The 17,213-nt window shown below is 44.1% G+C and overlaps 1 protein-coding gene across 1 annotated transcript in view; it reads right to left on the minus strand.

Moving 5' to 3' along the window:
• svild (supervillin d) overlaps window positions 1-17,213 on the minus strand; it is a 153,683-nt gene that overhangs the window by 130,574 nt on the left and 5,896 nt on the right. The window contains exon 2 of the mRNA XM_079846082.1: window positions 7,511-7,572. Within this exon, the coding sequence (XP_079702208.1) occupies window positions 7,511-7,537 (27 nt within the window). The 5' untranslated portion in view covers window positions 7,538-7,572. The remainder of the gene's footprint in view (window positions 1-7,510; window positions 7,573-17,213) is intronic.

Below are 17,213 nucleotides of genomic sequence, written 5' to 3' on the forward strand. Positions count from 1 at the left end.
CAATTAATTGAAATCATTTCGCTGACGGGCCTGGAGAGAAGGGATGTATTCTTTAATGAATTCATCTAATTCGGGTGAAGGTACATTGTCATCTCTTGTAATAGCACAAAAGGCTGCTTGGACAGGAGAGGTACAAACACTAGAAATAATATCCATCCTAAATACATACAATAGTGTACACTACAATATATGTTTATTCTTGTAGATTAAAAAAAAAAGAGATTAGTTTAATTACAAACACAAATTAGAATGACCATGGCAAACCAAATTAATATTTATTAAATTAAATTAATAATTTATTAATAAAACTTAGATGAAACCACAAAGTTGGCACAGAGTGGAGGTATGATTACAATATAATTTGCTATTATTTTGAATTAATTAATTTATTTATTGTAAAAGTAAGCAGTAAAATACATGTAGGTTAAAAGAATGTGACTGTGACATTTGTTTCTGCGACTGCTCCTGCTCTCTGATGCGCAAGTGAGCGATTTTAGACACAGAAGTCGATTCTAGAGGTAATATTAAATACATAGCCATTATAACATATATTATTACTCATCACAGTTACAAGAAGCTACATTATATTGCCAAAAGTTTTGGGATGCCTGTCTTTACATGCACATGAACTTTAATGACATCCCATTCTTAATCCGTAGGGTTTAATATAGAAATGGGCCACCCTTTGCTGCTATAACAGTTCATCTCTTTTGAGAATGCTTTCTGGAAGGTTTAGGAGTGTGTTTATGGGAATTTCTGACCATTCTTCTGGAAGCGCATTTGTGAGGTTTGGCACTGATGTTGGATGAGAAGGCCTGGCCCGCAGTCTCTACTCTAATTCATCCCAAAGGTGTTCTATTGGGTTGAGGTCAGGACATTCAAATTCCTCCACACCAAACTCGCTCATCCATGTCTTTATGTACCTTGCTTTGTGCACTGGTGCGCAGTCATGTTGGAACAGGAAGGGGCCATCCTCAAACTGTTCCCACAAAGTTGGAAGCATGACATTTTCCAAAATGTTGGAAATCAAAATGTTGAAAATCTTGGTATGCTGAAGCATCAAGAGTTAATTTCAAATGGAACTAAGGGGCCAAACCCAACCCCTCAAAACAACCCCACACCATAATCCCCCCTCCACCAAACTTTACACTTGTCTGACTTCATTGTGCCAAGTACCATTCTCCTGGCAACTGCCAAACCCAGACTAGTCTATCGGATTGCCAGACAGAGAAGCGTGATTCATCACTACAGAGAACACGTCTCTACTGCTCTAGAGTCCAGTGGCGGTGTGCTTTACACCACTGCATCCCACGCTTTGCACTGCATTTGGTGATGTAAGGTTTGGATGCAGCTGCTCGGCCATGGAAAGCCATTCCATGAAGCTCTCTGCGCACTGTTCATGAGCTAATCTGAAGTCCACATGAAGTTTGGAGGTCTGTAGCTATTAACTCTGCAGAAAGTTGGCGACTTCATGCAGCATGCGCTGACCCGGCTCTGTGATTTTACGAGGCGTAGCACTTCGTGGCTGAGTTGCTGTTATTCCCAATTGCTTCCACTTTGTTATAGGCCTAATACCACTAACAGTTGACCGTGGAATATTTAGTAGTGAGGAAATTTCACAAATGACTTATTGCACAGGTGGCAACCTATCATGGTTCCATGCTAGAATTCACAGAGCTCCTGAGAGCGACCCATTCTTTCACAAATGTTTGTAGAAGCAGTCTGCATGCCTAGGCCTTTATGGATGGGTCATGTTCCCACTGCGGGAACATGACCTTCGCGGTGCTGCGATCGAGACTCGAGGATCTTCGTAAAGAAGTGAGAGTGCCCTCTGCCACACCCCAATCTACCGTCTCCGCGAGAGGCGGTACTTTGGCTGGTGGCCAGGGTGATCTGAGGGTGACGGTGTGGAACAAAGCCCTGACGATCGCGCCTCGGGCCACACCCCCTTCTTGCGCACCGCAACCCGTGAGCGTTCAGGCTCGCAGCGTCACAAGGTGGGCTCAAGTCCTCCGAGGATGATGACTCGGCTGTGCTGCCGCCCTCGGGTGTGCCAGCATTGCCCGAGTCGGACTCGGAGCTGACAGTGGCTGGATGATTGTTTTTTGGGAGCGCCGCGCGCTGACACCCGTCAGTCCCCGCCCCCAATACCTTTCTTCCCCGAGCTGCATGAGGAGGGTGCGCGGTCCTGGAAGTCCCTGCTGTCTTCCCGTGACCATTCGGCGGCCTCCTCCGCCTTCTCTACCCTCGATAGGGCCGCGGTCAAAGGGTACACTGGGGTCCCCCCAGTCGAACGTTATGTTGAGATGCAACGGTGTCCTCAGTTCGCTTCGACCTGGCGTGGCGACCCTAAGCACCCCTCCAAAGCCTGTAGATTCACATCAACATTGGTGGCGCAATCCTACAGACCTGCGGGGCAGGCTGCCGCCTCGTTCCATGCCATGGCAATTCTGCAGGTCTACCAGGCCGGGTTGCTCAAGGAAATGCACGAGGGTGGAGCTGATCCAGGGCTCATGGACGAGCTTCGTGCCGCCACCAACCTCGCTCTCCGGGCGACTAAGGTGACCACACACTCCGTGGGCCAGTTGATGTCCACAGCTGTGGTCCAGAAGCAACACCTGTGGCTAAACCTGGTTGATATGCGGGACTGCGAGCGGACACGGTTCCTCGACGCCCCCATATCCCAGGCTGGCACAGTTGTCTCAGCCTCCTCGCCACCGAGGGCGCCCTCCTAAGGCTCCCGCCCCTCCCGCCCGGCCCCAGCAGCAGCCTTCACCCGGGCCGGGTCGTGGAGGACGCCGAAAGAAGACGCCCCAGTCTACCCAGGCAGCCCCGCTAAACGCCAGGCCAAGCGGCGCTCCTGATGCGGACGGCTCAGGGATAAGAAGTTATTTCCAGGAGATGGCAGCAGGGCCACTCCTTCCCCCGGTGGAGGACCGGGGGAGAATCTTTTGTTCAGCTGGCCCCAGGGTCATCAGCACCCTGATGTGGTCAAAGAAAGAACTAACACTCACATCCCTGAGCCCCCAGAGACCGGTGACGGCAGTGTGCGCTGCCCCCGGGCCACGCCACTCTCGTCCCTCTCTGTTGCCAGCCTCCTCTCAGAGCAGACCCCAGTGGAACGCGCCTTTCCCTGGTCTCCTCTGTCAGGATGCAGCTGCTGACTGTGCCCCCACACCGGGATACTATGCCTCCCACGTCCGGGCCAGTCACACTGCCTCGCTGCCCCACCCTGGGTACGTCTGTGGTCCGAATGACCCCGCTGGTGCAGTTCCTGGGAGCCTGGCTACAGCTTTCGGGACTGTCCCAATGGGTCTCCCAATCAGGCTCGGCTACGCGATTCAGTTCGCGCAGGCTCCTCCCCGCTTCCGGGGAGTCCGCTACACCATGGTCGGGCCCAATGCCCCTGTCATGCATGCGGAGATTGCCAGCCTACTGGCGAAAGGTGTGATCGAGCCGGTCCCTCCAGCCGAAATGAAGTCCGGCTTCTACAGCCCCTACTTCATTGTTCCCAAGAAATCCGGTGGGTTACAACAATCCTGGACCTGCGTGTCCTGAACTGATCCCTTCACAGGCTTCTGTTCAGGATGTTGACAGCGAACCGCCTTTTCGAAATGCGTTTGTCCAGCCGATTGGTTTGCAGCCATCGTCCTGAAGGACGCCTACTTCCATGTCTCCATCCTACCTCGACACAGACCGCTCCTACGGTTTGCTTTCGAGGAGCGGGCATATCAGTACGCGGTCCTCCCATTCCGAGGCAGCCCTTGCACCACTTAGGCAGCATGGGGTTCACATCCTGAACTACCTCGACGACTGGCTCATTCTGGGCCACTCTCGAGAGCAGGTGTGCGAACACCGAGATCTAGTGCTCCAGCACTTAGCCCATCTGGGCCTTCGGGTCAACTGGGAAAAGAGCAAACTCTGCCCAGCGCAGAGGATCTCTTTTCTCGGTATGGACATCAACTCGGTCGCCATGTGCGCGCAGCTTACGAGCGAGGTGAGTGTCAGCTTACTTCAGACACTCACCCCATGGTCGAACCTCAGCTTTCTACGGGCTGGTGTGCCCTTAGAACGAGTTTCCAGGCATGTTGTTGTATCAACAGATGCCTCCACCACGGGCTGGGGTGCCATCTGCAATGGACAAGCAGCCGCGGGCTCCTGGACAGGACCCCAGCGCCTTCTGCATGTCAATTGCCTCGAGTTGCTGGCAATAGGGTTCGCCCTGCACAGCTTCCGAGCATTGCTGAAGGGTCAACAAGTACTAGTCCGGTCAGACAACACGGCCACAGTAGGGTACATCACCTGGGTGGTCTATCATCCCGCAGTATCTCTCAACTCGCCCGCCATCTCGTTCTATGGAGCCTCCCCGGAGAATGGAGACTCCATCCCCAGACGGTCCAGCTGATTTGGGAACAGTTTGGCGATGCACAGATAGATCTGTTTGCCTCCCACGACTCTTCCCATTGCAGCCTGTTCTATTCCCTGACCGAGGGCACACTGGTGACACCACCTCTGGTGGTGGCTACCATCACTTCCGCTAGGGCAGAGTCCACTCGGCATGCCTATGCGTTGAAGTGGAACCTCTTCGTCACCTGGTGTTCTTCCCGCCAAGAAGACCCCTGGAAATGCCTGATCGGGTCCGTGCTCTCGTTTCTCCAAGAAGGGTTGGAACGAAGGCGGTCTCCTTCCACCCTAAAGGTTTTTGTGGCCGCTATATCAGCCTACCACGACCTTGTTGAGAACAAACAGGTAAGCAAGCACGACCTGATCATCAGGTTCCTGAGGGGAGCCAGGAGATTACATCCTCCTCGTGCTCCCCTCGTACCCTATTGGGACCTCGCAGTAGTTTTAGATGCTCTGCAGAGGGCTCCCTTTGAGCCTTTGTGGTCAGTAGATCTTAAGTTCCTGTCTATGAAGACAGCGCTCCTGATCGCTTTGGCCTCCATCAAGAGGGTAGGGGACCTGCAGGCATTTTCAGTTGACAAATCGTGCCTGGAGTTCGGGCCGGGCAATTCTCATGTGATCCTGAGACCCCGGCCTGGATTTGTGCCCAAGGTTCCCACCACTCCGTTCAGAGATCAGGTGGTGAACCTGCAAGCGCTGCCTTTGGAGGAGGTAGACCCAGCCTTGGCACTGCTCTATCCAGTACGCGCTCTCCGCGCCTACGTAGACAGGACGCAGTGTTTCAGGACCTCAGACCAGCTCTTTGTCTGTTATGGTGAGAAGCTGAAGGGAAAGGCTCTCTCAAAACAGAGGTTGTCTCACTGGATAGTGGACGCCATTGTTTTGGCTTACCAGATGCTGGGGCGTCCATGCCTCCTCTTGGGCTTTAGCGCATGGCACTTCGCTAACAGACATCTGCAGAGCTGTAGGCTGGGCAACACCCAACACATTTGCAAGATTCTACAATCTTCGAGTGGAGCCTGTGTCCGACTATGTACTCACCTCCACAAGTGGCCGGTAATGGACTAGGCTCAGGTGTCTTCGCTTGCTCGCCATTCCACTCCACGGACTGGATACATGCAATATTTTCCTCAGATGAGCTTCCCGGAAGCCCTGAGTTCCTCCAGCACTGTTTACGCTGACACCAGTAAGTCTGCCCTTTCGAGCCCAGACCCTTGTGTCAGGCCAGGTGCCTCCGTGTGCATGGTTCCCCTCCGGCGACCCCCACACGTGTATTCCACCGTAAGCCTCCTTGAGCAGGTGTGTTCCCTTGGCAAGCCCTTGCCTCCCTGGGGTTAAAAATCCAGCTTCGGCTGGTTCCCCAGAGTTCTCCAAATGCAGCCTTCAGCGGGTCGTATGTGTACTCTCTAAAGGCCAATTTATACTTCTGCGTCGAGTGCACGCAGAGGGTACGGCGTACCCTACGCATAGACGCGTTGGATACGCCGTACCCTACGCCGTAGCCTGACGCGCACCTCTCCAAAAATGTAACAACGCGTCAATTCTACGCGGACCGCAAGCGCTGTGATTGGTCTGCCAGAACCCTTCCCTCAGGTCAATAAATAAATAACAAATCTGCGATAGGAGTGTGTGTGTGTGTGTCCAGAAATTGGATGATAGTTCCTTACGTCTGCTATAACACACTATTTTGCAGTCCAGCGATTCTTTATGGTAGTAAATAAATACATAGATCCGCTGAATATAGTTTATTTATTTTCTCATTAAAACCAAAGATGTTAATCAGTAATTGTATATCAAGAACAGGGACACATTAGGGTATATTTCGTGAATGAAGTCTCCGCAACAACAATCGCTTGCTGAGCCACCGCTGCTGAAAACAGCGGCCACGAGCTCCGCATGGTTTCACAAATGCATTCCAGCGCCAGATCGCCTTATTTAACTTTATTAATCAACTAGAGATGCTTAATTTGTATTAGATACAACAACTCAAGCTGCAAGAAAAGCCGCTCTCTCACTGCTGCTGATATTCCGACATGAATGTACAGATTCTACACATCAAGCTGCTTCTTCTTCGGCTGTTGTCTTGATTACACCAACATGCCCGAGGACACTGTCTTCTAGTGTCTGCATGTGGAATTGCACATTGACGCAGACAACAGCGCAGAAGTATAAATGCTCACGACGGCGTCGGCTACGCGCGTAGCCTACGGCGTACACTACGGCGTACACTCGACGCAGAAGTATAAATGGGCCTTTAGTCCTCCCTATGGGTAGGCATCTTGGTGCATACTCCCCACCTGGAATGTACTTCCCAGTGTACCTTGGTATTCCTGTGATATGTGGGAGTCCTACGTCCGTACTAGTCTTACAACAGGGCACTAGCACTTACGCAGGGCACTGGAAGACAGCTAAGTGGCGTTTCTACATTGGGACCCCCATTCGTCAGTCACTGGCGTTACTCGGAGTGACTGAACGAAAGGGAACATCTCGGTTACGTATGTAACCCTCTTTCCCTGAGGAGGGAACAGAGACGTAACGTCCCTCTGCCACATCCGCTGGAACGGCCGGGAGTTCAGTCTTGACATAATAATCATAACCAGAAGCTTACAACATAATAACAACATGAAAGGAAAGACTTTGGGTTGTAAAGTTGAGTCTCATTAAACTAAATTAAAATTGGTATTAATATAATATCATATCATATAAATATCTAATAATAATATAATATAAATAAATAAATATTTTTGGAATACTTTTCATAGCTAAAGCTGACGTGTTCAACATAAACTGCTTTACTTGTCAGCAAATTTTTTATACTAATTCCTCTCTGACTTCAATTTCTGACTCAAGCAATGACATGAATTTGATGCAGGTCTAGTTGTCTGTCCTTTACAGCTCACAATCAACTGCTCTTTTCTTGTGCAATCCAACTTGTGGCGCTGAAGTAAGCTATTTCCCGTGAATGTGCAAGACTTCCGATTCATTAGCCACTACAGGCAAATAGATAAAAAAAAAAGTGCAATACATGAGTAAACTATTTGCGCTACAAAAAAATAACAGGAAGCGAATGACACCATTACAGTGCTTACAGATAAAGGGCACTTACTTTTAAGAGAGATGTCTTGGCAGGCATACCGGTTTTGGCATCATCATCTGCTTTTCTGTCATCTGTTAGCAAACAAACAGTATTGTCAAAACGTGCACAAACGCACATGCATGCACAACAATCAACGTGCCTGACGTAAACCTTCCTCATACTGCACACAATATCAGATGTACTGAGTGAAGTCATGCTCCCAGAAGGATTGTTTCACAGTTTGTTTTGGTTTTGATATTTAATAGAAAAATAACTCTATTACGAAAGAGACCTTTACACACACGCTTATGCTCTTCTATAAACTCTTAACCGTTACTTCTCTTGACATTGACCCACTGTGCAAACTCCAAAGACATAACCATACAAAAATCACATGTTCAGTGAGCGCATAAGCAAGGAATAGGGTTGGGTATCATTTGAATTTTAGCAATTCTGATTCTGCTTATCGATTCCAATTCTTATTGATTCCAAGTTTAGATTTCAATGTGTTAAAAGTCAAACATTTAGATATCAAACAATTCTGTGTTCTTTTTGCTAAACATTTCATTGCAGCTAAAAACCATGAACAAAAATCAGCAGCCTAAAGTAAACTTACACAAGGAACTTTTGCCTAATATAAATTTCAAACATTATTAAGGACAAGTACACTGTCAGTAATAAAATAACAACAAATAAACAAATGTGCAATAGCACAAATAAATACAACTTAAAAGCGACTATATATAATTTTTCGCCACTAGAGATCGCTTATTGAAAACAAAGGCGTTGCTCGATGATGCCTTGATTTCGCTGCGCTTTTATTATGCCACATACGACCACTTCCACGTCTTCCGGTCATGCGTATGTGAGGTAACATAGCGCTGATTTATCATATTAGATACATCTGAGTGTGTTGAAAGTTATGTTATAAAGCTATTCTGTGTGTTTGCTCGGCGGCGACTATGAGACGACGACTTGTTGCACACTGCAGTAAGCTAGATTGATATTAGGCATGGTAAAACATGGTACTTCGCAGGAAATCAAGAAAACTAAAATTTAAACAATAAGACTAACTGTGTTGAGGTGTATAACAATGATTAGTTTCCTGTCAATTAATGTATCCATACAGTTGCTTACCTGTCTAATAAAACACATAATATATTAAAGTGTCTTTGTTGTTTCCATGGTTTTTACAAAATAAAGCCGGAAATCGAGGGTAATATGGGTATGATGTCATTGATAGGCAATGCACAGACACGGTCAGTGTCCTAGTCAAAATGGCTTATTTGGGATATTGTAAGAATAGTAAATATATAACATTGTTCAAGTGTTTTTTGGATATTTGAATCCAAAAATCTTACATATTGTGCCTTTAAAAGATACAAACGAAATAGTTTAAAGTGTTTCAGGTAGGTCTAGTATTCTAGTAGGTCTAGTATGACGTAGAACTGCCACGCAGTAGGATTCGAAGCAGAAACGACTCAGAAAATAGTCGGAAACTCTAGATAGCGGTAAATGTTTAAAATAGCACTTATAGGGACATTCTGGCTTTAATAAAATGTCCACAAGAATTAGGCAAGAATAAACCTGGTGTCCTCCATCATTGCCATTCTTTCTGACAACAAAGCACAGAATATTATTGCAGTCAGACCGAATGCAATGATTGGGCGAGCATTTTTTGGTCCTCTGACTTCCACAGAAGATATATATACATGTTTTAATATGTAGACCACTTCTATTATTGATTGCTAAAAGTATGTTTCAACCAGTATATAACAAAAGTGTTTATAAAACAAATTGCCTACCCTACCTTTAAGACAAAACAGTCTATGTTTACAAGGATACTCGCCAAGACTGACATTTTGACTCACTTTGACTTTTGAGTTCATTATTCACAGCACGCACATAGAACGCAGACATCACTCATATGGTGTGCGCAAATGCTAAACTGAGTTCTCTGTCGTATCTTCTTGCACTTTGATGGTTTACAATCGCTCGAATGGTTACATTGGCAAGACTGAAATATAAAAACGATAAACTTTAATGATAATGTCAGCCATCATGACTGTTATCATCAACTGCTGAACATGCCCAGTTCACGTGAACACATGACTCTGCAACTGTGCATCGAGCAAAAAAGATCCGGTCTATCCGAAATGTGCACACATAAATCAATAAGGGGAAATCGAAATCCAATTCCTGATCTCAAAGGGCACCTATTATGCCCCTTTTTACAAGATGTAATATAAATCTCAGGTATCCCCAGGGTGTCTGTGAAGTTTCAGATCAAAATTCCTAACAGATCATTTAATATACCAATTTTTGGGTTTGAGAAAAATGAGCTGTTTTCTGTGTCTCTCCTAGAACTGTCAAATGCACACAAGGTTATGTCAGAAACACACAAAGTTCACATGAACACAGTTGGTTATGTCTGTGCACTTCTGCAGCTAGTACAAAAATCCTGTGTGTATATTAGATCTGTGTAACGTTACTAAAGTGAAAGCAGTGTAATATACCAAGTACCTACTGCTATATCTGCTGTTAATATGAGTCAAACAGAAGAAAACAGAAGAAATCAGAAAATCACTCATTGCTCTTGACTGAATGAACTTTAGTAGCTTTATTAAGAACACATTTCTTACTTGAATGCTGCTGTTGAATGCTCTAGCAAGGAGATAAACATGGTGGACTGTGAACAGCTCTCTGAGGGTGGAGTACACTGAGCGGGGTCTGTGAAATGTGACGTCACTTTACCAGGATTCTACAAACGGCTTGTTCTGAGAAACTGCTTATGATTTATGGGGATTACAAAAAAAGGAGTGGGTGGATTTTTACCCGTATAGGGTGGGGATACACCGCTCTACAGTAATTTGAAAGTAATTGCAGTACCAGTTTTGGCCGCAATCTTACATACATTTCCTTTAAGTATTCAATTCCCAACCCTAGAAGGGAACGTGCAAGTTCAATTTCAAATAAATTAGGAGTGCAAACAAGATGAAGAAATGTAATTTAAAAGGAATTATACTACTGGGCTGTTGAATGCTTGATTCCGATTCTAAAGTAGTTCCAGGCAGGTCTTGAACAACCAAATTCGACAAAATACAATGACCGAATAAAAATAACAAACAATTGAACAAAAATGACAATCTATTTCCAAGTTTTTTCCATGAAATTATGTTTTATTAAAGCACACTAGGGCACACTAGGGATGTCACGGACCCACTTTATATTAGGTGGCATTAACTATTATGTACTAACATTTTAATTAATAATTTGATACATTGCAATTATTGTGTACTTACATTTTTTTTAAATACCTGCATGTAATTACATCTGTAATTAATTTCTGTAGTTACATTTATAATTACACTGTTGACACTTCCCTTACGCCCTACCCTACCCTTAAACTTACCCACACCACCACACCTGTCCCTAACCCTACCCTTAAACTTACCCACACCACCACACCTGTCCCTAACCCTACCCTTAAACTTACCCACACCACCACACCTGTCCCTAACCCTACCCTTAAACTTACCCATAACCCCACACCTGTCCCTAACCCTACCCTTAAACTTACCCATACCACCACACCTGTCCCTAACCCTACCCTTAAACTTACCCATACCACCACACCTGTCCCTAACCCTACCCTTAAACTTACCCACACCACCACACCTGTCCCTAACCCTACCCTTAAACTTACCCATACCACCACACCTGTCCCTAACCCTACCCTTAAACTTACCCATACCACCACACCTGTCCCTAACCCTACCTTTAAACTTACCCATACCACCACACCTGTCCCTAACCCTACCCTTAAACTTACCCATACCACCACACCTGTCCCTAACCCTACCCTTAAACTTACCCATACCACCACACCTGTCCCTAACCCTACCCTTAAACTTACCCATACCACCACACCTGTCCCTAACCCTACCCTTAAACTTACCCATACTACCACACCTGTCCCTAACCCTACCCTTAAACTTACCCATACCACCACACCTGTCCCTAACCCTACCCTTAAACTTACCCATACCACCACACCTGTCCCTAACCCTACCCTTAAACTTACCCATACCACCACACCTGTCTTTAACTTTACCCTTAAACTTACCCACACCACCACACCTGTCCCTAACCCTACCCTTAAACTTACCCACACCACCACACCTGTCTATAACCCTACCCTTAAACTTACCCATACCACCACACCTGTCCCTAACCCTACCCTTAAACTTACCCATACCACCACACCTGTCTATAACTTTACTCTTAAACTTACCCATACCACCACACCTGTCCCTAACCCTACCCTTAAACTTACCCATACCACCACACCTGTCTCTAACTTTACCCTTAAACTTACCCATACCACCACACCTGTCCCTAACCCTACCCTTAAACTTACCCATACCACCACACCTGTCTCTAACTTTTCCCTTAAACTTACCCACACCACCACACCTGTCCCTAACCCTACCCTTAAACTTACCCACACCACCACACCTGTCCCTAACTCTACCCTTAAACTTACCCATACCACCACACCTGTCCCTAACCCTACCCTTAAACTTACCCATACCACCACACCGGTCTCTAACTTTACCCGTATCCCACCTCAATATCAGCAAAAGTGTTTTGCAATACAATATGAACACAGTAAGTACATTTTACTTATTTTTTTATGTAAGTACATAGTAGCCTAGTTAAGGACACCTAATATAAAGTGGGGCCGATGTCACAAGTACCGGTACTTCGGTACCAAGTCGGTACTGAAATTATTAAAATATGACGATACCAGCATTTCTGTAGTACCGGCTCCCGAGTATATTCGGGACCCGCAGCTGCGTTCAGTGGCTTCCGTGTTTATCTAAGCGCAGGGCTCCAGACTGTAGCCGAATATATACTAGTGTCTGTGGATATTAAACTGCAAAATACTATTTAAATATTACTCCTCCATGTTCTGCGTCTCTGTGTGAATGACGGGGCGCAGAGGCGTGTGACGCTCGCTGTCTTTGTAGTCTCTGCCGTGTGTCACTATCAGGTCACTATATACGAGGACATGAACGCATAAACCGTCCCTTCATGAGAATTTACCGAAAACTGTCATATCATGAACACAGACACTCAAAGGTCACGGCAACCCGTCAAAATAAAAATTCGGTTTAAAAAAAATGTAATTGAGAGAATATATCAGGCTACTGTTGTAGCCTACAGTAGATTTAGCTATAATACGTCTCTACTAATAATAATAATTATGCCTAGATGGTTGATTATTTTTCACTTGATCTTTTTTTATAAACAATGTTTACTATTAAACAGCATACAGCCTTTAGCCTACATGTTTGTATTATTTACTTACAATGATTATCATCATAAATAATAAACTTAATACATTTCATATTTTTTTTAAATAGTTAAATAAATAAAAAAAAACATTTAGCTGTGATAGAGTACCGTACAATTTTTATGGTACTGGTACCGACTACTGGAATTTTGGTACTGTGACATCCCTAAGGCACACACTTTTCCCGCTCTCTCTTTCTGCAGGCACGCACACACATACACACATACAGACACACGGTCACATACATTTGGAAACATACACACGCACAGAAAGTTGTTGTCAAAACTGCCCCGTGACTTTATCAATAAAATAACATTGCAATTGAAAAGCTACACGACATGGTAGTAATGTCGCTGTTTTTGAAGCAGCTAAACTTACAGTTTAATCAAACTTAGTTTCAATCAATCAATCAATCAATCAATTTCTGTTTGCCAGTCTCTCCCTCAAGCCTCCGTTACTAGCTCTTAAATTACAATACACAATTATTATTAGTACACTTATGGTTTTAGCGCAAAAACATACACCGATCAGGAATTACATTATGACCTAATATTGTATTGGTCCCACATTTGCTGCGATTACAGCCCTGGCCCATCGATGCATGGATTCCACTAGACCCCTGAAGGTGTGCTGTGGTATCTGGCACCAAGATGTTAGCAACAGATCCTTTAAGTCCTGTAAGTTGCGAGGTGGGGCCTCCATGGAACGGACTTGTTTGTTTAGCATATCCCACAGATGCTCAATTGGATTGATATCTGGGGAATTTAGAGGCCAAGTAAACACCTCAAACTCGATGTTGTGCTCCTCAAACCATTGCTGAACCAATTTTGCTTTGTGGCGGCGCATTATCCTGCTGACAGAGGCCACAGCCACCAGGGAATACGGTTTCGATGAAAGGGTGTACATCAGGGGTGTCCAACCCTGGTCCTGGAGAGCTACCACCCTGCTGATTTTAGCTCCAACCTCAATCAAACACACCTGGACTAGCTAATCATGGTGTTCAGGGTGCTAGATAATTACAGACAGGTGTGTTGTGGAGCAGGGTTGGAACTGAAATCTGCAGGACGGTAGCTCTCCAGGAGCAGGGTTGGACACCCCTGGTGTACATGGTCTGCAACAATGCTTAGGTAGGTGATATGTGTCAAAGTAACATCCGCATGGATGGCAGGACCCAAGGTTTCCCAGCAGAACATTGCCCAAAGCATCACTGCCTCCGCCAGCTTGCCTTCTTCCCATAATGCACCTGGTGCCATGTGTTCCCCAGGTCAGTGACGCACACACACCCGGCCATCCACGAGATGTAGAAGAAAAAGTGATTCATCAGATCAGGCCACCTTCTTCTTTTGCTTCGTGGTCCAGTTCTGATGCTCACGTGCCACTGTTGGCTCTTTCGGCAGTGGACAGGGGTCAGCATGGGCACCCTGACTAGCCCCATACACAACAAACTGCAATGTACTGTGTATTCTGACACCTTTCTATCAGAACCAGCATTAACTTTTTGAGCAATTTGAGCTACAGTATCTGTTTGATCAACTAAAATTAACACCAACATGTAAACACTAAAAGAAATGTAAACATTCAAAGACTTTTTAAAAGGGAGTTTTTAGTCCTTTTTTAAAACCATCAGCCGTTTGTGGAGCCCTCAGATGTTCAGGCCCCTAAGCGACTGATGACTTTGCCGAGAGGAAGCATGTAGAGAATGAATAAAATCGGTCCTAGAACTGAGCCCTGTGGTACCCCGCAACCAACCGCATGTGAACAGGACCTTGAGCTCCCCATGGTCACAAATTTAGATCTGTCTGAGATGACTCAAACCAGTGCAAGATGGTGTTATCAAGTCCAATAGAGTGATACAGTCGTTCGAGAAGTATACAATGGTCAACAGTGTCAAACGCTGCAGAAAGTGATGGTGAACCAGCATCAGCTGTCATTAGCAGGACATTTGTAACCAATAAGGGTGTTTTGTGAGACACACACTACTAAGGATTACCACTGTTGAAACCTTTCTCAGTTTGACCTCCCAGTTTTTGACTAAACTTGTCAATCAGGCCGCTTTCAAGCCGTGGGTTGATTTTACAGTAAAATGCCAGCTGACTTCACAAAAATGTCCCAACTCCTCCAGAGGCAATGATGTGGAAAAATCCTAAAACCTGCTTAGTTCACACATTCAAATGAATGACCTCATTGCAAAATACTCTACAGCAGATCAGAGAATAAAGCAATACAGCACACAGAAACTGTGATCAATCAAACCAACCCATAAAGCAGGGGCACTCTAATTACATGGTTTGGGGGCCACTTTCAGACCTAGCAAAAGTAATCATACTTTAAGTGGCTTAAAAATGTGTCTGTTCTTACATGTAGCTGTGGTTGTTGGTTACTGAACATTTCAAAATCACCTTTATTAAAGCAGTCATAAGTCATACTGTAAGTTCAAAAATGACCTTATTTACTAAACAAATATATTGTACCTTGTCTTCATGTGAATTATTAATTCATACACATTACACTTTGAATTTACCACAAAAGCCAATCATTTATTGTGATACTATTCACAATAACCAACAAAAGGCCAAAATTAATCATCTATTCCATGTTGTTAAAAAATAGAAACACTAAAAAAATTTTTTTTTTTTTTTTAAAGGTACAGGTCAATTTAGCCATCACAATACTATAAGTGAAAGTATGAAAAAGGATTTTAATTTTGAGACTGCAAAAGATGGTTTATCAGATTTATCAGTGTTACGGAATTATTAGCGTTTTTTTGTTGTTGTTTTTTAAACATATTTTTATTGGATTTTACAACAAATTTGACAAACAAACATTACACACTTAAGTACTAACAAACCAGTACTAACTTAAAGGGTTAGTTCACCCAAAAATGAAAATTCTGTCATTAATTACTCACCCTTATGTCGTTCGACACCCGTAAGACCAAATGAACAAATGAAGATATTTTTGATGAAAGCTGATGGCTGAGAAAGGCTTCAGATAGGCCAGATAACCCCGGCGCTACGTCATATTCTCACGCATGCGTCGTGGAGACACACACGGAAGACAAGAACAAGTTGGATAAAAGGTGTTATTTTGATTTTTTTTTTGCGCACAAAAACTATTGTCGTCGCATCGTAAGATTATTGTAGAGTCACTGTGGTGAGATGGACTTTGTAACGACGTTTTAAGTGCCTTTTATCGGTCTTGGGAGTATAAGTGTACTGAATGCCAATGGAGGCCTATCTGAAGCCTTTCTCAGCATCAGCTTTCAACAAAAATATCTTAATTTGTGTTCCGAATATGAACGGAGGTCTTACGGGTCTCGAACGACATGAGGGTGTGTAATTAATGACAGAATTTTCATTTTTGGGTGAACTAACCCTTTAACCCTCTGGTGCTCTTCGTTTAGGGGTTGCATTGGTCGTCTTCCCGGTCATAAGTAACCGGACACCTAAAAATTAAACTTCCTCCACCCCAGTAAAACCAATGCAATTTATTTTTCTTCAATAATATTTTTTTCTTTTTAATTTTGTATTTTGAGATGATTTGATGGTATTTTTTTATATTTATGCAATAATTATGGTCTATTTTTGCCATTGAAAATTATAAAAAAAAAAATTGTTGTAATTTTCTTTTTTTTTCTTTTTTATTATTGCAGTATTTCAGGTTAAAATAGAGACTATTTTTGAAGGCAGATTAGCGCCCTCTTTTGGAATTATTTAAGAAATCATGCAACCATGGGTGTAATCACTAGAGGTCTCTATGGAGAATTCCCTAGTTCTGTTTTGAACACATTTAATTATTTTTTTTATGGATTTGAATATATATTTAAAAAATCTCAAAGACTATTTATTATAAAGTTTTAGTCCTCAATTTTGTGTGTGTTTACATACCTAATGCTAGAAAAGTCACCAAGTTTCATATCATTCCGATGAAGCAGTGATTTTTTAAAATTCCAAATATGGTTCATAGGTTCAGGTTTTCATAGGTGTGTGTGTATAAGTGTGCGTGTGTGCGTGAATGGATGTGTCAATATCACACTCTTGATGTTATAGAGTGTCACCCCTTCACTGCTGTGTACTTTTTTCAGCAATGTGGCCGATTTGTAGATTGTACACACACAAATTCTGTGAATTTTTAAAGATTTCCCATTCATTTCCAATGGGGGTCATTTTTGACCGAAGAGCACAAGTGGGAGTATTTTTTTTACGACCACTTAGCATTAAATTAGACACATACTGAGTTACCTTACTCCAGAACTTTTGCATCTCCTCATATTCCCACACACAGTGAAAAAAATTTACCTTGGAGCTTATTACATTTAAAACATAAATCAGGAATACTAGGGTTAAATGTATTTAATCTCACAGGTGTGATATA

Source organism: Gobio gobio, assembly GCF_949357685.1.
Source record: "Gobio gobio genome assembly, chromosome: 20".
Classification (NCBI taxonomy): Eukaryota; Metazoa; Chordata; class Actinopteri; order Cypriniformes; family Gobionidae; genus Gobio; species Gobio gobio.